We start from the raw sequence: 26075 nt of genomic DNA on the forward strand, positions 1-26075 counted from the left end.
GTCATTCTGAATGCAGGGTGGGGCTGATTAATAATTCCACTTGTTGGCTATCCTAACTCTGGCTGGATTCCAATAGGAATTACACATCACTTTGCAAGCCAGCATAATGTGACTTGCAGGCCTGATGTGGCATGTAAACCAGGAGATTCCTAACACCACTGTGTTCGGCTATAACTAGGCCCTTAAAGATAGGCCTTATGATATATGTTATATATATTGTCATAAATAATTAAAGGTGAAGGCTAATAAGGCTGGTGGAACCATTCATAAAGGGTACTAGGAAGAACCTTCCAAAGATAAAAGGAAGAACCTTTAGATGGTGATGATAAAACGGTTCTTGGTAGAACCATATACAGGGGGTTCTTTGCAAAGGATTCTACCCAGCACCGAAAGGGGTTCCCCAATGGGGACAAACTGAAGAACCTGTATGGATCTACTTAGCACCTTTTTTCTAAGAGTGTACATGTCAGTAATAGAGAGAAAATAACTCATTTGCTCCAACGTTTCTCAGGTGCTCAGGTGTATGATAGTATGGTGATAGTATAATGAGTATGTTCGGCCTTAATAATATGGAGTATATGGAGCTTTGACATCATCTGAATTAGATAAAAACAAACAAAAGTAGTATTTTAAAATACAAACATTGGTCTTATATTTTGATCGAAAATCAAAATGTCCAACAAAATGTGCATTGGAACTAGATTCATTTAGCCTCCATCCGCTAAGATTTTAGTTTTTTGGCTCTTCTTTTCTTATTTTGGGAGATTGATTCGTGAGGTAGCCTACAGTCACCCAGAAAGCCTCTCAGTGGAGTGTAACCTGATTCCTGATGTCTTCATTTGACCGTAGCGCCGAAAACAAAAAGACGTTTGTCATGAAGACGGTCAAAATCGGGGAAACTTGGGCGATTGACGGTCACATACTGGGGGTGATTTGACAGCCTATGACGGACCGGTAGAGGTTTGAAATCACCATGTGACACTCGTGACTGTGAGTTGCATCCCCCCCTTTTGATATTTATGCACCTTGGCTTATCCTCCCCCTGAATCTATCTGCATTTTGTTCTCATATTTTGCATACGTTGCATTGTATATAAGAGACACTCATCAGCTCACTCATCACTTTTGAAAGCACAAGTAATAAAGATCAAATGTCTGTCCAATGTGTAAGATAATGTTAACACAGCGATCCTCCATCCTGTCCCCTCCTGGAGAACTGATTTGTCACAGCTCGGCGGTGATGGAGTCAGCCGATGAAGGCGTTGAAGATTTGATTACGGATGAGTTGAATCAGTAACCGTACTCTGAAACCCAGAACCAAATTTGTGTGTGCTGACCAGCTCCTCGATTTGACATTTAATAACATTCATGTTAACAGTCTGTCTCAAGGGGTTGTTGTATCAGGTGTGATGGCGCTACGGTTGCATAACAACCTGCATTACTTTGACTCTCCAGGAGCAGGTTTGAGGATCACTGATCTATCGTCTCAGTCCACTTTGACCGAGGGAGGGAGGGAGGGTGGGATGGAGGGAGGGGGCTGAGCCTGCATCTGACTGATATGGTCCAGTCATACACACTGCTGTGAAATGTCCACTTAATGCACTGGTTTGTCATACTGTATGTACTCTCATTAGCACATATTTGAAAGCATTTAGAAAGCATTGCACATGTTGTCAAGGATCTTATGCAAAAAAAAATAAAGCCTTGTTTTTTAATGTTGGACATCAATGGCGTAAGTCATGCCATAAAACTGAATTAGTATAATTGTAGGCTATAGCGGATGAGTTAGTTGTGTGCGTGCATAAGTGTCACGTTCGTGTGTATGTTTGCGTGAGTTTTTGCTGTGTGCTAAAAAGTCAACGTTTTCTCTCTGAAGGGCAGGCAGCAAGCCAGCTATTTTGTGGCAGACAGGTTGCTCATGCATTTGGGATTACTGTACACATCAGTTAATCCTTTCAGCTGGATCTTGTTCACAGTCAGTGGGCAGTCTGGGCGATGCAGGCATACTGACCCCATTACACACACAGGATGGGCTTCATGGTTTCAGATTGAAAGGAAAGGGGCGATGCAGGCATACTGACCCCATTACACACACAGGATGGGCTTCATGGTTTCAGATTGAAAGGAAAGGGGCAAGGCAGGCATACTGACCCCATTACACACACAGGATGGGCTTCATGGTTTCAGATTGAAAGGAAAGGGGCAAGGCAGGCATACTGACCCCATTACACACACAGGATGGGCTTCATGGTTTCAGATTGAAAGGAAAGGGGCGAGGCAGGCATACTGACCCCATTACACACACAGGATGGGCTTCATGGTTTCAGATTGAAAGGAAAGGGGCGAGGCAGGCATACTGACCCCATTACACACACAGGATGGGCTTCAATGGTTTCAGATTGAAAGGAAAGGGGCAAGGCAGGCATACTGACCCCATTACACACACAGGATGGGCTTCATGGTTTCAGATTGAAAGGAAAGGGGCGAGGCAGGCATACTGACCCCATTACACACAGGATGGGCTTCATGGTTTCAGATTGAAAGGAAAGGGGCAAGGCAGCTTCCATTATGATTATGCTTGTGTGTTCTAGGTGTTTGTGTCTTATAAAGAACAATAACTAAAGAGACAGACAGACAGACAGACAGACAGACAGACAGACAGACAGACAGACAGACAGACAGACAGACAGACAGACAGACAGACAGACAGACAGACAGACAGACAGACAGACAGACAGACAGACAGACAGACAGACAGACAGACAGACAGACAGACAGACAGACAGACAGACAGACAGACAGACAGACAGACAGACAGACAGACAGACAGACAGACAGACAGACAGACAGACAGACAGACAGACAGACAGACAGACAGACAGACAGACAGACAGACAGACAGACAGACAGACAGACAGACAGACAGACAGACAGACAGACAGACAGACAGACAGACAGACAGACAGACAGACAGACAGACAGAGACAGACAGACAGACAGACAGACAGACAGACAGACAGACAGACAGACAGACAGACAGACAGACAGACAGACAGACAGACAGACAGACAGACAGACAGACAGAGAGAGAGAGAGAGAGAGAGAGAGAGAGAGAGAGAGTTTGTGTTTTCATCCTCCAGGAATTCATGACCATATTATTGTGAAACCTGCCACTTCACTGTAAATGCGGAGAGCTGTGGTTCTGTTTCATTTATCTCAGTCTCGGGTCAGGTATATAACACCACATGGGTATTATTTGGGGTTCTGTGGTGTGAGACAGAGAGAGAGAGAGAGAGAACCCTGACCACCGCTCCGCCTCGGAGTTCCGTAATACTGTTTACTATGTCTCTCAACCTCTTTTGATGTGAAGTGGGAAGACCAACAGTGTGTTCAACGAATAATATCTTAAACACATTGTAAACAACACCTGTATTATCTCCGAAGGGTAGCTCCGAGGGTACTGTATCCGTCACTGTCCCAAGATCAAACCTATGGGTCAGAATATTACTGTAGTGCAGCTGGTATTGTCTCATGGTATGTCAGTTGCTGTAGAGGATTGTAACGAACACACCCTGATACTCAGGTCCAAACAAGTTTGGAGAAATATGTTCACATTTACTACCTGACCGAATAGTTGGAGACTTTTTGAGAGCTTGAGGAAATGGTGTATAGTCTTTCAGGGAGGTAACTGTGAATGGACGGGGGTCAGGGGCGGGGTGGGCTTGAGTAAGAAATAGTCCAAGAGTCCCCTGTCACACTTCTGTGCCGTATTATCTGGAAACTTATAGCCCGCAGACACAATGCAGATCCCCTAAATCAGACTACCGCATCACGGCGATGACTCATTGGCGAATGTCCATGTCTGTGTTGAAAGACAAAAAAGAGGGTGTGTCACTAAGCGCTTGAATTGTAGCAGGTACTGCATGACTAAGTTTGATTGTCATGTGCACAAGCACAGTGAAATGCCTTTCGTGCCAGCTCTTTCCCGACAATGCAGTAATCAATAGCAGTAGTACTATAAAGTAGTGCCCCCGCCAGAAATAAAATAAGAAGAACATGAGAAAGTAAGTAAGCTACATACTTCGGATATACCGGGTCAGTTCCAGGGTCAGTGTCAATACCATATTTACAAGGGATACTGGAGTGGGAAGGGTAGATATGTATAGTGGGGTAGATATGTATAGTGGGGTAGATATGTATAGTGGTAAGGTGACTAGGCATCAGGACAAATGATCAACAGAGTAGCAACAGTGTACATGATTGTGTGTGTGTGTGGAGTCAGTATGAATGTGTGTGCATGTTATGTGTATGAGCAAATGAAGTGTGTGTGCACGCGTGAGTGTGTGAGCATATGAGTGTGCACCACTTGCCGTCTGGAAGCAGAGAGAACAGTCTATTGCTTGGGTGGCTGGAGTTTTGAACAATTCTCCGGGCCATTCTAACACACCGCCTGATATAGAGGTCATGGATGGGATGGTGCTCGGCCCTAGTGATATACTCTGGGCTGTCCACAACACCCTCTGTAGCACCATGCGATTGAGGGCGGTGCAGTTGCCATACCAAGCAGTGATGCAGCCAGTCAAGATGCTCTCAATGGTGCAGCTGTTGAACTTTTGGAAGATTTTGAGAGCCCATTGCCAAATCTTGTCAACCTTCTGAGAGGGAAGAGGCACTGTCATGCCTGCTTCACAACTATTTGTGAGTGTGTGGACCATTTGAAGTCCTTAGTGATTTGGACCGAGGAACTTGAAGCTCGCGACCTGACCTGCTCCACTGCAGCCCCGTCGGTGCAGATTTTGGTATGTTATTAGGATCTCCATTAGATGTTTCAAAGCAGCAGCTACTCTTCCTGGGGTCCACATAACATGAAACATGATATAACACAGAACATTAGTAGACAAGGACAGAACTACATCAATAAATGTTTTTTAAAGGCACACATCAATACATATAAACAAACTATCTAGGTCAAATAAGGGAGCGGTATTGTGCCTTGAGGTGTTGCTTTATCTGTTTTTTTTTTTAAAACAAGGTTTGGTGTTCGTTTGAGCAATGTGAGATGGAACAGAGTTCCATGCAAAAATTGCTCTTTATAATACTGTACGCTTCCTTGAAATTGTTCTGGATTTGGGGACTGTGAAAAGACCCCTGGTGGCATGTCTGGTGGGGTAAATGTGTGTGTCAGAGCTGTGTGTAAGTTGACTATGCAAACGATGAGATTTTCAACACATTAATGTTCCTTATAAAAAATAAGAAGTGATGCAGTCAGTCTCTCCTCAACTCTTAGCCAAGAGAGACCGGCAGCATAGTGTTTATATCAGCCCTTTGATAACACCGAAGAGCAAGGCGTGCCGCTCTGTTCTGGGCCAGCTGCAGCTTAACTAGGTCTTTCCTTGCAGCACTGGACCACACGACTGGACAATAATTAAGATTAGACAAAACTAGAGCCTGCAGGACTTGCTTTTTGGAGACAGCCCTCACCCCATCTTTACAACTAGTGAATCTACACGTTTCGGCCATGACAATTTACAATTTAAGGTAACACCAAGTAATTTAGTCTCGTAAACTTGTTCAACAGCCACACCATTCATTACCAGATACAGCTGAGGTCTAGAATTTAGGGAATGGATGGGGGTGTGCTTGCCCCCCTGTTTCCTGTAGTCCACGATCAACTCCTTGGTCTTACTGACATTGAGGGATAGGTTGTTGTCCTACGTCAGCCTACGTACAGTATACAGCAGATAGTTATCTTGAACGGATGATCTTATAAGGAGTCTAAAGAAGATAAAGCACTTCCTGCCTGTATAGAATGGTCCCAGAGAACTTCACACACTGTCACCACACATACCTCACCACATCCCACAGTGTGACTGTTGTAGGTGCAGTGTTATATTATGAAGTCATCATGTGAGATGTGTCTTTGCTAGTAAACTTCATGTTGAGTAACTAAGAAAATAAAGACACAACCACAATCTACAAAATTAGAAAGGGATTTGTGAAAGAAAATCCAATGTTGCTCCAGTTTACAAAATGTTTAAAAAGATGTTGCTTAGGGCCCCCAAATGGCTAGGGCCGGCCCTAATTCATAGGTGCCTTTTCACTCAGACAAGTTATATTAAAATGGGCTTAACATGTGATATTAAAAGGGGCTTGTTCATGTTGGTGTCATTCTCTCCACATAAAAGCGTAGTCCTGTATTTGTATGCTACTCCTTGAAATGTCAGTACCCTGGTTGTCTCTGCCGTCCCAAGCAGGCTGTTACTGGTTACCACAGCCACAAAGTCATAGCTATGGCTAAACCTCGCCTATTTCCAAAATGTTTTTTTTCCCCAAAAAATCTGATGTTAAACCTAACCTTAACCACACTGCTAACCTTGTGCCTAACCACAACCTTATATTAAGACCAAAAAGCTTTTTTTCCCCCATGATATCCATTTTTACTTTGTGGCTTCGATAACTAGTGTCAACCGACCCGAGCGCCCCGTTCTGAACTTCAACAACGGTGAGAGGTCTGCTGAAGTTAAAACTGCACGGGGAACGAAGAGGCGCCCGCTTTCATCACCTAGTTTTTTCTCATTCTTGGAACGATGGAGTTGAATCCAAAGAGGACTGTTTTGACGTTGCTTTTGATCCAATGTAAGTACTTTTGCACTTCTATGGATTTAGATTAAGATTAGAAAACGTTATTTTGCTAAACGTGTCAAGTGCCAGAGATATTCCAGTGCAATACAGGCTACTGATGCAATTGTATCAACGCTATGATTACGCTAGTTGGCTCTCTATGGAAAGTATACAAATGTTTCTAAAGGCTCCCCTGAGATACCTGGGCACAAGATAACGTTGCTTCAATCTCTCAGTGACATTCCTTTGAAAACATGTCAGTACAGATGAGGCTGGAGGGGTACCAAAATATTTAAGATATTATGGATATCGGGAATAGAAGACTGGATTTGGAGTGCGGGTGTATTGTGATTTTAGGACTAGTTATCCGCTGGATTTAGAAATATAGTGTTTTCTGCAGTTGAACGTCAAGAGTGTTGGGAAAGCAGCACTATTGCAGGTTAGATCAGGCTCTATTGCATTTCCATGTGTTCTCAGGTGAGAGCTGGGTTGGCAACCCGGTGAGATATTCTGTTGCCTGAAGCTATGAAAATGATTGTAAGCCAGGCATGCTCATACACTACATCACCAAGAGTATGTGGACATCTGCTCCTCGAACATGTCGTTCCAAAATCATGTGTTAATATGGAGTTGGTCCCGCCTTTTGCCACTATAACAGCCTCCACTCTTCTGGGAAGGCTTTCCACTAGAGCTGTGGAGCTGTGGAGACTTGCTTCCATTCAGCCACGAGCATTAATGAGGTCGGGCACTGATGTTGGAGCTTAGGCCTGGCACACAGTTGGTGTTCCAATTCATCCCAAAGGTGTTCGATGGGGTTGAGGTCAGGGCTCTGTGCAGACCAGTCAAGTTCTTCCACACCGATCTCGACAAACCATTTCTGTATGGACCTCGCTTTGTGCCCGAGGCCACTGTCATGCTGAAACAGGAAAGGGCCTTCCCCAAACGGTTGCTATGGAACTAAGGGACCTAAGGGACCTAGCCCGAACCATGAAAACCAGCCCCAGACCATTATTCATCCTCCACCAATTTTTACAGTTGGTACTACGCATTGTGGCAGGTAGCGTTCTCCTGGCATCCACCAAACCCAGATTCTTCCGTCGGACTGCCAGATTATGAAGCGGGATTCATCACGCCAGAGAAAGCGTTTCCACTGCTCCAGAGTCCAATGGTGGTGAGCTTTACACCACTCCAGCCGACACTTGGCATTGTGCATGGTGATCTTAGGCTTGTGTGTGGCTGCTCGGCCATGGAAATCAATTTCATGAAACTCCCGACGAACAGTTATTGTGCAGCCATTGCTTCCAGAGGCAGTTTGGAAATCGGTAATGAGTGTTGCATCCAATGACAGATGATTTTTACGCACTATGCCCTTCAGCACTCTGTGGTCCCATTCTGTGAGCTTGTATGGCCTACCACTTTGCGCCTGAGCTGTTGTTGCTCCTAGACGTTTCCACTTCACAATAACAGCACTTACAGTTGACCGGGGGCAGCTCTAGCAGGGCAGAAATTTGACGAACTGACTTGTTGGAAGGTGGCATCCTATGACGGTGCCACGTTGAAAGTCACTTAGCTCTTCAAGAAGGCCATTCTACAGCCAATGTTTTGTCTTTGGAGATTGCATGGCTGTGCGCTCGATTTTATATACCTGTCAACAAGGGGTGTGGCTCAAATAGTTGAATCCACTCATTTGAAGGGGTGTCCACATACATTTGTATATACAGTGTATCCTCATGATGAGGTTTACAATGAGCTGTGCGAAGGAGGAGGACACACCTACTTCTCTGGCAGAGGTTTGTAGAGGTGTGTAGAAGAGCGTGCTGCGACAACATTCTGAAAGCCACCGACTTCATTCTTTCGACTCTTGCCCGAAGAGTTTCAAAGCGTAGTTAAAATGACACAGTTAGGCAACTGTATATTAATGTATGGCATGGTTCCTCCATGTTTTCCCTGAGAGAGATGCCGACTGCAGTTCTCACCCGCCTAAACAAGCCATGTTCGCTATCATGCCATGCAGCTGTTTGAAATGTTAGAGATGGTGAAAAGGACAGCATAGATTCGTTCAGGGACTACAGATTTGACTGACCACCTGACATGTCCAGCACGATCTCTAGTTTTATCTGATCTTGATTAGAGGTCGACCGATTATGATTTCTCAACGCCGACACCCATACCGATTAATGGAGGACCAAAGAAAGCCAATACCGATTCATCGGCCGATTTTTATATATCTTTGTAATAATGACAGTTACAACAATACTGAATGAACAATGAACCTTTTATTTTAACTTAATATAATACATACAATTTATTTAGTATCATAAATAATTAAACATGTTCAATTTGGTTTAAATAATGCAAAAACACAGTGTTGGAGAAGAAAGTAAAAGTGCAATATGTGCCATGTAAAAAAGCTAACGTTTCAGAACATGAGAACATATGAAAGCTGGTGGTTCAATATTCCCAGTTCTTCAATATTCCCAGTTTTTATTTATTTATTTATCCGTTATTTTACCAGGTAAGTTGACTGAGAACACATACTTACAGTGCCTTGCGAAAGTATTCGGCCCCCTTGAACTTTGCGACCTTTTGCCACATTTCAGGCTTCAAACATAAAGATATAAAACTGTATTTGTTTGTGAAGAATCAACAACATGTGGGACACAATCATGAAGTGGAACGACATTTATTGGATATTTCAAACTTTTTTAACAAATCAAAAACTGAAAAATTGGGCGTGCAAAATTATTCAGCCCCCTTAAGTTAATACTTTGTAGCGCCACCTTTTGCTGCGATTACAGCTGTAAGTCGCTTGGGGTATGTCTCTATCAGTTTTGCACATCGAGAGATTGAATTTTTTTCCCATTCCTCCTTGCAAAACAGCTCGAGCTCAGTGAGGTTGGATGGAGAGCATTTGTGAACAGCAGTTTACAGTTCTTTCCACAGATTCTCGATTGGATTCAGGTCTGGACTTTGACTTGGCCATTCTAACACCTGGATATGTTTATTTTTGAACCATTCCATTGTAGATTTTGCTTTATGTTTTGGATCATTGTCTTGTTGGACGACAAATCTCCGTCCCAGTCTCAGGTCTTTTGCAGACTCCATCAGGTTTTCTTCCAGAATGGTCCTGTATTTGGCTCCATCCATCTTCCCATCAATTAGAACCATCTTCCCTGTCCCTGCTGAAGAAAAGCAGGCCCAAACCATGATGCTGCCACCACCATGTTTGACAGTGAGGATGGTGTGTTCAGGGTGATGAGCTGTGTTGCTTTTACGCCAAACATAACGTTTTGCATTGTTGCCAGAGCACCTTCTTCCACATGTTTGGTGTGTCTCCCAGGTGGCTTGTGGCAAACTTTAAATGACACTTTTTATGGATATCTTTAAGAAATGGCTTTCTTCTTGCCAACCTTCCATAAAGGCCAGATTTGTACAATATACGACTGATTGTTGTCCTATGGACAGAGTCTCCCACCTCAGCTGTAGATCTCTGCAGTTCATCCAGAGTGATCATGGGCCTCTTGGCTGCATCTCTGATCAGTCTTCTCCTTGTATGAGCTGAAAGTTTAGAGGGACGGCCAGGTCTTGGTAGATTTGCAGTGGTCTGATACTCCTTCCATTTCAATATTATCGCTTGCACAGTGCTCATTGGGATGTTTAAAGCTTGGGAAATCTTTTTGTATCCAAATCCGGCTTTAAACTTCTTCACAACAGTATCTCGGACCTGCCTGGTGTGTTCCTTGTTCTTCACGATGCTCTCTGCGCTTTTAACGGACCTCTGAGACTATCACAGTGCAGGTGCATTTATACGGAGACTTGATTACACACAGGTGGATTGTATTTATCATCATTAGTCATTTAGGTCAACATTGGATCATTCAGAGATCCTCACTGAACTTCTGGAGAGAGTTTGCTGCACTGAAAGTAAAGGGGCTGAATAATTTTGCACGCCCAATTTTTCAGTTTTTGATTTGTTAAAAAAGTTTGAAATATCCAATAAATGTTGTTCCACTTCATGATTGTGTCCCACTTGTTGTTGATTCTTCACAAAAAAATACAGTTTTATATCTTTATTTTTGAAGCCTGCTAACATGCATTTATTTTAACTAAATATGCAGGTTTAATATAATATTCTTCTGTATTGATTTTATGAAAGGCATCGATGTTTGTGGTTAGGTACATTTGTGCAACGAATGTGCTTTTTTTGTGAATGCGCTTTTGTTAAATCATCATCCGTTTGGCGAAGTTGAATTAGGATGTGATTCGATGATAAATTAACAGGCACCGCATTGATCATATGCAACGCAGGACAAGCTAGTTAACCTAGTAATATCATCAACCATGTGTAGTTAACTAGTGATTGTGTGAAGATTGATTGTTTTTTATAAGACAAGTTCAATGCTAGCTAGCAATTTACCTTGGCTCATCGGAGCCACAAGGTCCTTTTGACGCTGCACTCGCGTATACAGGTGGTCAGCCTGCCACGCAGTTCCCTTATGAGTTACAATGTAAACGGCCACAATTGCCGTCCAAAAATGCAGATTACCGATTGTTATGAAAACTTGAAACCATGCCGATTAATCGGTCGACCTCTAATCTTGATTATTGTCCAGGCATATGGTCAAGTGCTCAAAAGAAAGTCCATGTTAATCTTCAGCTGGCCCGGAACTGAGTGCAACGTCTTGATCTTCAATGTAATCAAAGGGCTAAAATCAATACGATGCATGCCAGTCTCTCTTGGCTACGAGTTGAGGAGAGACTGACTGCGTCACCTCTTGCTTTTATAAGAAACATTAATGTGTTCAAATTCCAAATGGTTTGCATAGTCAACTTACACACAGCACTGACAGACACACTTACCCCACCAGACATGCCACCAGGGGTCTTTTCACAGTTCCCCAGGTCCAGAACAATTTCAAGGAAACATACAGTATTATACAGAGCCATGAGTGCATGGAACTCCCTTCCATCTCATATAGCGCAAGTGAACAGCAAACTTGGTTTCAAAAAACAGATAAAGCAACACTTCACGGCACAACGCCTCTCCCTCATGTGACCTACTTGTTGTGTGTATGTACTGACATGTATGTGTAACTAATAGATGCACACACACACTGCATTATCATATTTTTCAATGTATGCAAATTGTAAAGTATTTTGTATATAATGTCTTTCTCGTTATATGTCGAACCCCAGTAAGACTAGCTGTTGCCATTGGCGTCGGTTAATGGGGATCCTAATAAATTGAATCAAATCAAATAAACTCCCAATAGACATGGATTCACCAGAGCCCTCCGCTACCCAGCCACTGTCCAATGAGGTGCTCAGTCAGTCACAGAGCAGGGATCTAAAGTGGGTTATCCAGCTTGCTGCACACAATGCACCCAGCCGGCTGGAACCACATTGGGACTGAATCAGCAAGGTTTACCCAGGGCCAGTGGGGACTCTCTCTGTATCTCTCTCTGTATCTCTCTCTGTATCTCTCTCTCTCTCTATTGGTCGGTCGGTCTGTGTATACATGTACAGTACCAGTCAAAAGTTTGGACACACCTACTCATTCCAGAGTTTCTCTTTACTTCTACAATGTTCTACATGCAGCCTTCTACAATGTTCTACATTGTAGAATAACAGCGAAGACATCGGCACAATGAAATAACACAGACGGAAATCATGTATCATGTACCATGGTGCTTGCCTACGGAGCTGTGAGGGGAACGGCACCTCAGTACCTCCAGGCTCTGATCAGGCCCTACACCCAAACAAGGGCACTGCGTTCATCCACCTCTGGCCTGCTCGCCACCCTACCACTGAGGAAGTACAGTTCCCGCGCAGCCCAGTCAAAACTGTTCGCTGCTCTGGCCCCCCAATGGTGGAACAAACTCCCTCACGACGCCAGGACAGCGGAGTCAATCACCACCTTCCGGAGACACCTGAAACCCCACCTCTTTCAGGAATACCTAGGATAGGATAAAGTAATCCTTCTCACCCCCCCCTTAAAAGATTTAGATGCACTATTGTAAAGTGGCTGTTCCACTGGATGTCTTAAGGTGAACGCACCAATTTGTAAGTCGCTCTGGATAAGAGCGTCTGCTAAATGACTTAAATGTAAAAATGTAAATGTAAATGTAGTAGCCAAGAAACATCCATCAGTGTGACCACAACTCACGCGTGTGACTAATAAGGTGATCGTCACCTGCTCACATCCTGTTCTAAAATGTCTGCCCCGCCACTTGCCTAGCAGGTGGATTCATCTCAAAGCTGCATCCAAAATGGCATCCTAGTTCCTATGTAGTGCACTACTTTTGACCAGGGCCCATAGGGAATAGCCTGGTCTAAAGTAGTGCACTACACAGGGAATATGGTGTCACTTGGAGCCTTTGGCCCTCTCACAGCCCTGTTTTAGTGTTTGGATGTGATGTGATGCTGAATCACGATAGCACTTAAGTGACTATACTATCATATCTTAGCTGTCTAGTAGTATGGAGGAAAATGCTGCAATTACGCAACCGGGATCCCTATTTCTCTATTTGTTTGGAAGGGTAAAGTTCACCTGGCCTGTGTTAGGTTAGGCCCTGTATGGTATGTGAACTTAACCTGAGTGTGGTGTTTAAGTGTTGGTCATTTGGCAGACGCTCTTACCCAGAGACAACGGTCATAGTGAGTAAAACCTTTTCTCAATAAAGCAGCAATCAGCCAAGTCAGTGCTGGTAAGACAAGACAAGTGTGGTGTGAGAAAAGGGAACGGGTGTTAGCTCAACAAAAAGAAAAGTCTTTCTATTCTTTCTCAGCGTCTCTCTGTTCAGCGTCGGCTCTGTTCTAGACCTTATGGATGGTGCCGTGACGTGACTTGTCGTTCTGTCGTCTCGAAAGGCCTCGCCAGTGGATTGATATCACTCACCCTCATCTCAATAGGCCCCCCTCGGGTACTGTGTGTCCTCTGTAAGCAGCCACTGCACTGACACGTCTGCACCTTAGACCAGCAATCTGTGCACACTGTCGTGCTTCGACTCGTCCAGATTGGGGATCGCACACAGCCAGATCCCGGTCTCTAGTCGAATCCATCTTCAAGTGCCGTTGGGAAATGTAAGGCCGTTGGAATTCTTACCTTGCTTTCACAATAGAACAACGAGAGCATTTTCGGTCTGCTGTATGTGTGAATTGTGATAAATGCTAGCAAGGTCGTCTTAAAAACAAGAGTTGAGTGTTATTACCACTGTCGTTATATTTTGAGCTTCAGTTCACATGGTGGAAAAATACTTTCTTTACGTTTCACTATGGATGCCTAAGGTGTTATGCCTTGAAGGATGTGTTCGAATGTCTCTGACATCTTTACTATCGCAAGGCCTGACACTGCATAGTACTGCATTGCCGTTGGTATTAGGAATTTGTTGTTATTCCTGGTACAGCCATAGTATCCTGGGAACAAAGATAACACACACACGCGCACTTACATGCGCACACACGTAAAAGCTAAGCACCTCATAGCACATATCACAGACGAAGAAGGTGTGGTGTTTTTTTGTTTTTGTTTTTGACATTCAATTCATCTCCCCCGTCTTACACAACCCTGAACCTCGCTGCTGCAGCATATTTGTGGTGGAGGAGAGTGTTATTTATGATAGCAGTGTGATCTCTCGCTCTCTCTCGCTCTCCCTCTCTCCCTCTGCAGGTTGGAGCATCCCCCGGGCCCTATCCTTTAATGTGGGGACGGCAGGAGCCAAGGTATTCTCTGGACCTGCCCTCGAGGAGTTTGGATACACCGTGAAACAGTTCCGAAATCACCAGGGAAAATGGTGAGACGAGACTACGGAGTCATGCATAGGCCGCCCTACACAAGCAGTACAGAGTGGTAGAAAGTGCTAGACAGTGTTACGTTCTGACATGGTAAGAACAGCATCTCAGCACCTCCACAGATGCACACTTGCACTACGCTGTGCTGATGTACAGTTACGACAGTAGCACTGTGTCCAAATCACTCTCGCACGCCGTACAGGGGCCAGGAGAGCTAAAAACAAGCCCGAGCTTTGTTTGGGTCTGAGAGATCCAGAACTGTTGTGTAGCTGCTGGATTTGGTGGAACCCCTGCGGTGAGCATCCGTTTTCTCAAGCTAATGCTGTTCCTGTTCTTACAGTAGGTCACATGACCCTCAGCAGGGTTGGCAACGGAGCAAGATCCAGGCACTTCAACACTATACTACACACACACACACACACACACACACACACACACACACACACACACACACACACACACACACACACACACACACACACACACACACACACACACACACACACACACACACACACACACACACACACACACACACACACACACACACACACACACACACACACACACACACACACACACACACATGCCCACACACTCACATTATAGAGTTATACTGCTGATCATCACAGAGCAGACGTCACAGACAGGGTTCTTGGGTTCACGTCTCGCTCACACACACACACACACACACACTTCCTGTAGTCCGCAGTGCCGTCTGTCTGCATCCGGGAGATCTCAGAGGAGACATTTTCCTTTTGAATACATCTCTCCAGGGACATAGCTGCCTTCCTTTCGTTTCCCGTCATAAACAGACATGGAGACTGAGCCTGGGTTAACCTATGGCGTATTAATAACTATGTGTGGATGGGAACATTGTTAAACAAAGGAAAGGGCTCTGAGAAACATTTAACTTGAGGTTTGAGGGAGGGAAATGATTGACAAACACAAATAACTAGATGTCCACCACTTAGGCTGATGATGGGTTGCATAATTGCGTCAAGGACTTAAGTGGACTTCAATTGAATGTGGTTTTGACTCACCTCGTCCCCGGACTGACTCAACAGGAAGAGAGCTGGCTGGTGGACGAGACTAGGTTTTGACAACATGACAGTGGAAAGAGGTTTACGGTTTCGTCATTTGTAATCTTGATAAATACCCCATTTGAAATAAGAGGCATAAAGACCTCGTAACCCCAGAGAAAAGAAGTGCCTTGTTGCGTTGAAAGCCAGAGTGTATGACATCACAGAGATGGCCAGGTGACAGTTCTCTCCCTTTGTCTAATTGGCTGCCTCCTGTCTCAGAATGTGGGCTTTGGCTCTAACACAAAGTCAGTGGGGGCGTAGGGGGGTTTTGGGATATTCAGAGAAACCACACCGAAACACGAATGCCAACCATTGGCAAACGTGTACCAAGTTCATAATGTTTCTTTAGTTGTCATCCCGTCACCATGGGAAAAGGCGTCGAACTCACAAATTAAAAGAGACTAATGGTTGTTGACTTTCAGAAATCAGGCAATGTGTAATTTATTTGTATTTTTTTTAACTCTAAACCAAATACTCAGCTTACCACTATTATGGCAAAATGAGGATGTTTAAAACCACTGGAACAGTGCTTGCCCCGACACGCAGTGAGGGCTTTGGCTCTAACACAAAGTCAGTAGGAGCGTCTGGGAGTTTTGGGATATTCGGAGAAACCACAACAAAACACGAATGCCAACCGTTGGCAAACGTGTACCAAGTTCATATATGAAACTGAAATGTTTCTTCAGCTGTAACCAGTGGAATACATGTTAATATCTGTAAAAACTAGCATGGTCGAGGAAGTGCTGTTATCTGACAAGCCTATTCTCCTGCATACTACTGATACCAGAGGTCATGCTTTGAGCTTCTATTCTGTCTATATTCGGTTTAATATCACACCAACACACTGTGTCCTGGCCAAAAAAAGATATACAGTCATGACTGAAATTATATGCACCCTTGATAAATATGAGCCGAAAAAAGACTGTATAAAACAAACAATACAAATACTGAGCAATATTGTACACTCAAAACAATGGAGAGACAAAAATAGAGAACGTGCGTGTAAAATCCGTTTGTCATCCGTCACCATGGGAAAACGCATAGAACTCCCAAATTAAAACAGACAAATGGTTGTTGACAGACCATGTGTAAAAAATAAAAATACACCGCTTACTGCCATTATGGCCGAAATGAGGACGTTTAAAACCACTGGCACGGTGGTAAACTTCCCTGGTAGCGGACCCAAGTGTATCTTGCCCCGACGCGCAGTGAGAAAGATCATTTAGGAGGCAAAAAAAAGGCCAAGGGCCATCTCCAAATCTCCAATTAGAAGCCACCTTCAGGCCAATAGGCTATTTGGAAGGGTTGCCATTTAAAAAAAAGCCTTTATTGAAAGCAACCAACAAATGTAAATGTTTGAAGTTTGCTAAACTGCATTGGCACTTGGATTTGTACCGGGTGCTATGGTCCGATGAGACGAAAACAGAGCTCTTTACCCATGCACACCAGTGGTGGGTTGGGCCTCAAATGAAGGATGCATATGCAGAAAAGAACCTCGTACCTACTGTGGATCTTTGATGTTATGGGCCTATTTTGCTTCAACTGGTCCTGGGGTCCTTGTTAAGGTCGACGACATCATGAAATATACCGAGTACCAGGACATTCATCTGGTTGCCGCTGCCAGGAGGCTGAAACTTGGCTGCAAGTGGTTCTTCCAGCACACATCGAAATCTTCAAAAAAATGGTTAATTGACCACAAAATCAACATTTTGTAATTGCCATCTCTGTCTCCGGTCTTGAACCTCATTGAAAACCTGTGGTTTGAATTGAAGAGGGCAGTGCATAAGCGCAGAGGATATCAAGGATATGGAAAGATTCTGCATGGAGGAATCAAAGTGCAATTATCCTCGCAAGGGGAGTGTGCACAAAGTATTGAAAACAGGGTTGCATTTTTAGATCATTTTTTTTATTACTCGTTTAATCAAATATTTACATTTGAAATGTTTTTGGAGCATCAGTATTTAAGTAATAAGCACTAGAACCCAGGATTATTTGTATGTTATCTCCTGACTAAGACCTGTTATTATCACACGACATGGCCTGGGTTCGACGGCCTTATTGCTTTTATAAAATGGTTGCCAATATGTTGTTGTTTTTTTAAACGATGAATGACATTAAAAACATTATTCAAAATGTTATTTTAATGAGTAAATTCGTTTTATTTCACCCTTCCACCAGATAATATAGTCCCGGCCAAAAATCCAGTTGTTAGTTCTGAGGTTCTGAAGTTTGTAACCAAACAGGCTGGTCGTTAATTCTATTCTCTAATTCATGCATTCAGCATGCCAATTACACGCTCCCTTAAAACTTAAAACATCTGTGTCATTGTCTTGTGTGACAAAACTGCACATTTTAGAGTGGCCTTTTATTGTCCCCAGCACAAGGTGCACATGTGTTAAAAAAAATCATGCCGTTTAAGCAGCTTCTTCATATACCACACCTGTCAGGTGGTTTGATTATTTTGGCATAGGAGAAATGCTCACTAACATGGAAGAAAACCAATTTGTGCACAAAATTTGAGAGAAAAAAGCTATTTGTGCGTATGGAACATTTCTGGGATCTTTTATTTCAGCTGATGGGATCAACACTTTACACGATGTGTCTATATTTTTGTTTTGTATAAATTGACTGGCTGGGTTGTGATAAATCTAATGGAACTGTTAACAGGCATTGCACATGGAATGTGGGGATTGTGGTGCTATAACTATCAACCAATCAGCATCCAGGATCCAAACAACCCGTTTTATAAAGCTCAGTAATTGTACTATATATTTTATACTGCCTTTTTTGCTCTCCTTTATCAAGGGTACCGATAATTTCGGTCATGACTGAAGATTCAAAGCCAGCAGAATATGAAATAGTTTACAGATCAGCTGCTGAGTGGTCTCTCTGTTCACACTGTAGTTGGTGGCAGGTAGCCTAGCGGTTAGTGCGTTGGGCCTGTAACTGAAAGGTTGCTAGATCGAATCCCTGAGCTGACATGGTAAAATCTATTGTTCTGCCCCTGAACAAGGCAGTTAACCCACTGTTCCTAGGCTATCATTGTAAATAAGAATTTGTTCTTAACTGACTTGCCTAATTAAAACAAATAAAAGTAGTCTAGCAAAGTGGGGCTTTCCTCAGTGATGTGTAATGGAGTGGGCTTGGTGTGTGTGTGGTCATCAAGAAAGGATAATGAGTGTAACTTGTTTCTTGTGTGGTAGGCTGGTCTGACGTCACGCTGTGTAATATAGTGGCCGTGTGTGTCCTGACTGATTGACTCACATGGCAGTAACACCATGGATCCTGAGCCACCAACAGCACTGGCACTGGTCATTATGGCTCTCTCCTTCTCATGCAACAGGCAGAGTCTGAAAACATCCTTTCACTGTAAATGTCACTGTCCTTTGCCCTTCAGAGTTAAGGTGCTTATTATACTTTCCCCCCTAAGGTTAACTGTTAATGATGACCTTGGTAGAGTATGTGTTTACCTTCCACATCTGTAGATAATGAAAAACTCTGTAACTGCCATTGTCTTGTTGTGAATGTATGTACTGTATCCAAATATGAAGTACAAGGACAGTAACATCAGTCTATTCCCTAACAATGGTATGAGCTACCAATAATTGTGTGTAATTTAGACATACATGCCATTGTAATTATTATGTAATCAGTATGCACATTTCTGTCTGTCTGTCTGCCTGCCTGCTTGTCTGTATGCATGCATGTGTGTGTGTTCCCCCAGGTTGCTGGTTGGTTCTCCCTGGAGTGGATACAACCAGGACAGGAAAGGAGACATCTACAAGTGTGAGATCAGAGGGTCCAGTTCAGGCTGCCAGAGACTCAACCTGCAGAGTAAGACATAGTTCATTCTCTTCATATTGTATATACTGTATACTCAACCTGCAGAGTAAGACATAGTTCATACTCTTCATATTGTATATACTTTATACTCAACCTACAGAGTAAGACATTCTTCATATTGTATATACTTTATACTCAACCTGCAGAGTAAGACATAGTTCATACTCTTCATATTGTATATACTTTATACTCAACCTGCAGAGTAAGACATTCTTTATATTTTATATACTTTATACTCAACCTGCAGAGTAAGAAATAGTTCATATTGTATATACTTTATACTCAACCTGCAGAGTAATACATTCTTCAAATTGTATATACTTTATACTCAACCTGCAGAGTAAGACATAGTTCATATTGTATATACTTTAAACTCAACCTGCAGAGTAAGACATACTTCATACTCTTCATATTGTATATACTTTATACTCAACCTGCAGAGTAAGACTTAGTTCATATAGTATATACTTTATACTCAACCTGGAGAGTAAGACATACTTCGTACTCTTAATACATACTTTATACTCAACCTGCAGAGTAAGACATACTTCATACTCTTCATATTGTATATACTTTATACTCAACCCGGAGAGTAAGACATAGTTCATATTGTATATACTTTATACTCAACCTGGAGAGTAAGACATACTTCGTACTCTTAATACATACATTATACTCAACCTAGAGAGTAAGACATACTTCGTACTCTTAATACATACTTTATACTCAACCTGCAGAGTAAGACATACTTCATACTCTTCATATTGTATATACTTTATACTCAACCTGGAGAGTAAGACATAGTTCATATTGTATATACTTTATACTCAACCTGGAGAGTAAGACATAGTTCATACTCTTAATATATACTTTATACTCAACCTAGAGAGTAAGAAATACTTCGTACTCTTAATACATACTTTATACTCAACCTAGAGAGTAAGACACACTTCGTACTCTTCCTACATACTTCATACTCAACCTACAGAGTAAGGCATACTTCATACATACTTCATACTCAACCTACGGAGTAAGATATACTTCATACATACTTCATACTCAACCTAAAGAGTAAGACATACTTCATACTCTTCATATTGTATATACTTTATACTCAACCTGGAGAGTAACACATAGTTCATACATACTTCATACTCAACCTAAAGAGTAAGACATATCTCATACTCTTCATATTGTATATACTTCACACTCAACCTAAAGAGTAAGACATACTTCATACTCTTCATATTGTATATACTTTATACTCAACCTGGAGAGTAAGACATACTTCATACATACTTCATACTCAACCTAAAGAGTAAGACATACTTCATACTCTTCATATTGTGTATACTTTATACTCAACCTGCAGAGTAAGACATACTTCATACTCTTCATATTGTATATACTTTATACTCAACCTGGAGAGTAAGACATAGTTCATATTGTATATACTTTATACTCAACCTGGAGAGTAAGACATGCTTCATACTCTTAATACATACTTTATACTCAACCTAGAGAGTAAGACATACTTCGTACTCTTAATACATACTTTATACTCAACCTACAGAGTAAGACACACTTCGTACTCTTCCTACATACTTCATACTCAACCTACAGAGTAAGGCATACTTCATACATACTTCATACTCAACCTACGGAGTAAGACATACTTCATACATACTTCATACTCAACCTAAAGAGTAAGACATACTTCATACTCAACCTGCAGAGTAAGACATTTATACGTTTCATACGACATTCAAACAGCTCCAGCTATTCATTAGCCCTGGTGCCAGATCTGTTTGTGCTCTTGCCAACTCCATTGTTCTTATTGTCCAGCCAAACATGGAATTGGCATTACATTCCATAAAGTGTTGGCAAGGGAGCAGAAACAGGCTAGCGCCCAGGCTAGCGCCCAGGCTAGCTATTCCTTCTCCCCTCCTGTATCTCTATAAACTCCTCCCCTTTTTTAGCAGTCGCTTTATTGCCTAGCATTAGCTTGTGTTTCCCCACATTATTCCATTTAAATCCCATTTGAACCCGGTCAAATCAGTCTGTCAGTCAGAGCGATGGCCACTGTGGTTAGACAAGGAACCGTGTTCTTCGGAGTGTTGCAGGATCTCATTGTGTGTTTTCATGAGTGATGAGCACTGTAATTGCACCATGAGAATGTATTCGTTACCGAACACAAGGACACTGTAACAATGTATTTTCTCTCTCCTGTACTTCAGACTCAGTCAGCATGTCAACGGTGAAGAACATCAATGTCAACATGAGTCTGGGGCTAACCCTCACCCACACAGCTACAGAAGACAAGTTCATGGTAAACCTGTTTTTACACACCACTACATCTGTATAGAACTTCTAGCTATCCTAACCCTAATCCTCACCCGCACAGCCACACAAGATACATCCATGGTTAACAGATCTGGAATCATTGCATCTGATTCTTTACAGCCACACAAGATAGATTCATGGTTAACACGTTTGGAATGATTACATTTGATTCTTTACAGCCACACAAGATAGATTCATGGTTAACAGGTCTGGAATCATTACATCTGATTCTTTACAGCCACACAAGATAGATTCATGGTTAACATGTCTGGAATCATTGCATCTGATTCTTTACAGCCACACAAGATAGATTCATGGTTAACAGGTCTGGAATCATTGCATCTGATTCTTTACAGCCACACAAGATAGATTCATGGTTAACAGGTCTGGAATCATTACATCTGATTCTTTACAGCCACACAAGATAGATTCATGGTTAACAGGTCTGGAATCATTGCATCTGATTCTTTACAGCCATAGATTCTTTACAGCCACACAAGATAGATTCATGGTTAACAGGTCTGGAATCATTACATCTGATTCTTTACAGCCACACAAGATAGATTCATGGTTAACAGGTCTGGAATCATTACATCTGATTCTTTACAGCCACACAAGATAGATTCATGGTTAACAGGTCTGGAATCATTACATCTGATTCTTTACAGCCACACAAGATAGATTCATGGTTAACAGGTCTGGAATCATTACATCTGATTCTTTACAGCCACACAAGATAGATTCATGGTTAATCATTGCATCTGATTCTTTACAGCCACACAAGATAGATTCATGGAATCTGGAATCATTGCATCTGATTCTTTACAGCCACACAAGATAGATTCATGGTTAACAGGTCTGGAATCATTGCATCTGATTCTTTACAGCCACACAAGATAGATTCATGGTTAACAGGTCTGGAATCATTGCATCTGATTCTTTACAGCCACACAAGATAGATTCATGGTTAACAGGTTTGGAATGATTACATTTGATTCTTTACAGCCACACAAGATAGATTCATCATGATCAACAGCTTTAACAGCACTGCAGCTGGAGAGTTCATATAAGATCTTATCAGTCAATCAATCCCACATGTTTATGGACTTGGGATTGATAGCCTGAATGTAATGTTGTTTTGGATGTTTTACCTTATATCTTGTGTGTCGTCTTGTTCTCCTGGTAGACATGTGGACCTCTGTGGGCTCAGAAGTGTGGCAGCCAGTATTATTACCCAGGCATCTGTGCAGAAGTGAACCCTCTCTTCAACCCCCTGTCTTCGTTCTCACCTGCCCTTCAAAGTAAGAGTCCTTCATCATTTGAAATATCCTGCATTTACATTTACATTTAAGTCATTTAGTAAGAGTCCTTCATCATTTGAACAGCCACTTTACAATAGTGCATCTAGGTCTTTTAAGGGGGGGGGAGAAGGATTCAGATCTCCTCCCTGATGGTTATTCAAGAGCAGAGAGAGAGAGAGACACAGACACAGAGGAGAAACTCAGAAAAGTGGACAGAGCGAGAGAGAAGATTGAGGAGAGAAACCAGAGGCTGACTAACTCCCAGCACATCCTTTACAAGACCCACAAGATAGATTCATGACATCTGTTCTGAGGAGTCACCAATGGCCCAGAGTTCTTAACAGCACTGAGACTCATGGTTACACAGGTCTGGAACACTGCACATCTGTCTCTCTCTGCACCAACTTCTACTGCCTCACAAAAGACAAGCCCACTTATCCATCACACACAAATCACATTGCCAGACAATTAAGCCAAGTCCTCAGAACTTCTCCATCAGGAGCACCGGAGAGGGATCTAAACAACCACTAATCTCATCTCATGAACTTCTCCTCTGTCGCCATGTTGTCTTGAAGAGGCCTAGTGTAATGTTAACGGCAGCCATTGAGTTCGCTGTGTGACTTTGCAGTGGTCATTTTACATTTACATTTAAGTCATTTAGCAGACGCTCTTATCCAGAGCGACTTACAAATTGGTGCGTTCACCTTAAGACATCCAGTGGAACAGCCACTTTACAATAGTGCATCTAAATCTTTTAAGGGGGTGAGAAGGATTACTTTATCCTATCCTAGGTATTCCTGAAAGAGGTGGGGTTTCAGGTGTCTCCGGAAGGTGGTGATTGACTCCGCTGTCCTGGCGTCGTGAGGAGTTTGTTCCACCATTGGGGGCCAGAGCAGCGAACAGTTTTGACTGGGCTGCGGGAACTGTACTTCCTCAGTGGTAGGGAGTGAGCAAGAGGTGGATGAACGCAGTGCCCTTGTTTGGGTGTAGGGCCTGATCAGAGCCTGGAGGTACTGAGGTGCCAACCCCCCTCACAGCTCTGGTCTTGTCGGAAGCCAGTGGAGAGAGCGGAGGAGCGGGGTGGCGTGAGAGAACCTTGCACCAGACGGGCTGCCTGGATGAGTTGTAGGGGTTTAATGGCACAGGCAAGCCAACAGCGAGTTGCAGTAATCAGACGGGAGATGACAAGTGCCTGGATTAGGACCTCGCTTCATCATTGTTGTGAAATATGTTAGTTGAGAACGACAGGGTGTTGTCCAGGATCACGCCAAGGTTCTTAGCGCTCTGGGAGGAGGACAATACATACGAGTTATGTATTGTTTTCACCATTGATTAAAAGTATAAATTAAAGCTTGAGTCCTCATTTGAAACAATAACAAGGCGGTCCTCCCCACCCCCGTTGTGCTAAAAAGCTAAGGGGTGGGACTAGAGAAAGGTAACCACTCTCAACTTCCTAGAAAGAGCGGCGGAGGTACATTTGCCACCACATTTTGAGGCTATGTATTGTTTATTTGCATTTATGTTGTTCACAAGTGTACACATTGCCGTAAAACAAGCTTATATTTTGTGTTCTGATAGGGTACCAAAAAGTTGAACTAAGCTCATGAGGCATTTCTAAGTTCTATTCTTCAAGAACCAATGGGTACACAGCTGTAGAAAAAGGGATGTGGCAACTAAGGATTCTAGCTTTCAGTCCTACTGTATGTTATATTTAACGCCCCTTTGTGGTTGGAGTTATGAATGATTACCATGGAAAATGCACGTGTTGACATGAACTCAATTCTTATCTTGTCTTTCCAGCTTGTGGGGGTCCAATGGATATTGCTATTATTGTGGATGGATCCAACAGTATATATCCCTGGCCACCAGTTGTGGCTTTCCTCAAGAAACTGTTGGAGAATTTAGATATTGGACCGGATAATACTCAGGTAAGTGTGCTCACAGTTATCAATGTATATCATTTGCCACTTGTCAAGGTTATTGACAATGCATCTTTTAAAGGCAATGTTCCCCCCCCATCCGCAGAGATCTCATTCATGGTTAACACTGCATATATCAGCTCAGTCGGAGATCGCCTTTAAAAGCTGCATTGTGGACCACCCGCAGTCGGATTGAATCTTGGCCCGAGTAAATGATCTATCTGTTTTTGTTGACTTTATGTTCATGTTTTCAGGCAAGTATTATACAGTACGGGGTTGAGCCAGTCGTTGAATTCCATCTGAACGCCTACAAAACCAAAGACTCGATCATTGCGGCTGCAGCGGACATTCTACAGAGGGAAGGCCTGGAGACAAACACCTTCCGCGCCATTGAATTTGCTCGGTGTGTCTCAGTCTACAACACTTTCTATTCTTGCAGTTCAACATAGTCTAAATTCTGCACCCCAAATGGCACCCTATTCCCTACATAGTGCACTACTTTTGGCCAGAAATAGTACACTATGTGGGTGCCATTAGGGAGGCAAGCCTAAGGCATTTCCTCCTGTTCTCTGCTAGTCAATGGGTCCTTAGGATCACTCTTTTGTTGCGGCAAATTGTCCTGTACAGCAGGAAATGCAAACTTGTAGACTATTCAAGGTTTACAAAGGCTTCTAAAGTTTGTAATTTCCACTTTAAAATGTCAAACTTTCCACTTTAAAATATCAGATCAAGCCCTACAATTTTTTAAAATTAGAAGCCACATAATAATTCACATTTTCTGTTGCTGCAGGATTATTCGCTGTAGAAAAGTGGCTCAAATTAAGATCCTACATCCCAATGATGCAGACGATTACATTGATGGAAGCAACAATCATTCCACAATATTAAAGCTGATCCACCCACAAAAACTTCTTTTTTTTAAATACAAAAATATCCTACATCTGTAAGTGATCGTGACCCTCATGTAATTTAAATATATATATCCTGACTCTATTGACTCAACATATTTATAAAAAATAACAACAGGATTAGAATCTCTCTGTATATACACCCCCAAATGGGGTTAGAATTGAGCACTTGAATGGAATAGAATGGAATACAACACAATGAAATGTGTTCCGAACAAACGTTTTAAGAAGCTTTTTCTTTACATTGGGTATTGAATTGGGTTGG

The 26075-nt window shown here is 42.6% G+C and overlaps 1 protein-coding gene across 1 annotated transcript in view; it reads left to right on the plus strand.

Moving 5' to 3' along the window:
* The first annotated feature begins 6221 nt into the window (after positions 1–6221).
* The window catches only part of LOC115127184 (integrin alpha-2-like), a 33119-nt gene continuing 13265 nt past the window's right edge, over positions 6222–26075 (plus strand). The window contains exons 1-7 of the mRNA XM_029656834.2: positions 6222–6635; positions 14290–14413; positions 19221–19330; positions 21577–21668; positions 22869–22983; positions 24784–24911; positions 25157–25305. Coding sequence (XP_029512694.1) covers positions 6587–6635; positions 14290–14413; positions 19221–19330; positions 21577–21668; positions 22869–22983; positions 24784–24911; positions 25157–25305 — 767 coding nt within the window. The 5' untranslated portion in view covers positions 6222–6586. The remainder of the gene's footprint in view (positions 6636–14289; positions 14414–19220; positions 19331–21576; positions 21669–22868; positions 22984–24783; positions 24912–25156; positions 25306–26075) is intronic.

This window comes from Oncorhynchus nerka, linkage group LG4, assembly GCF_034236695.1.
Source record: "Oncorhynchus nerka isolate Pitt River linkage group LG4, Oner_Uvic_2.0, whole genome shotgun sequence".
Lineage (NCBI taxonomy): Eukaryota > Metazoa > Chordata > Actinopteri > Salmoniformes > Salmonidae > Oncorhynchus > Oncorhynchus nerka.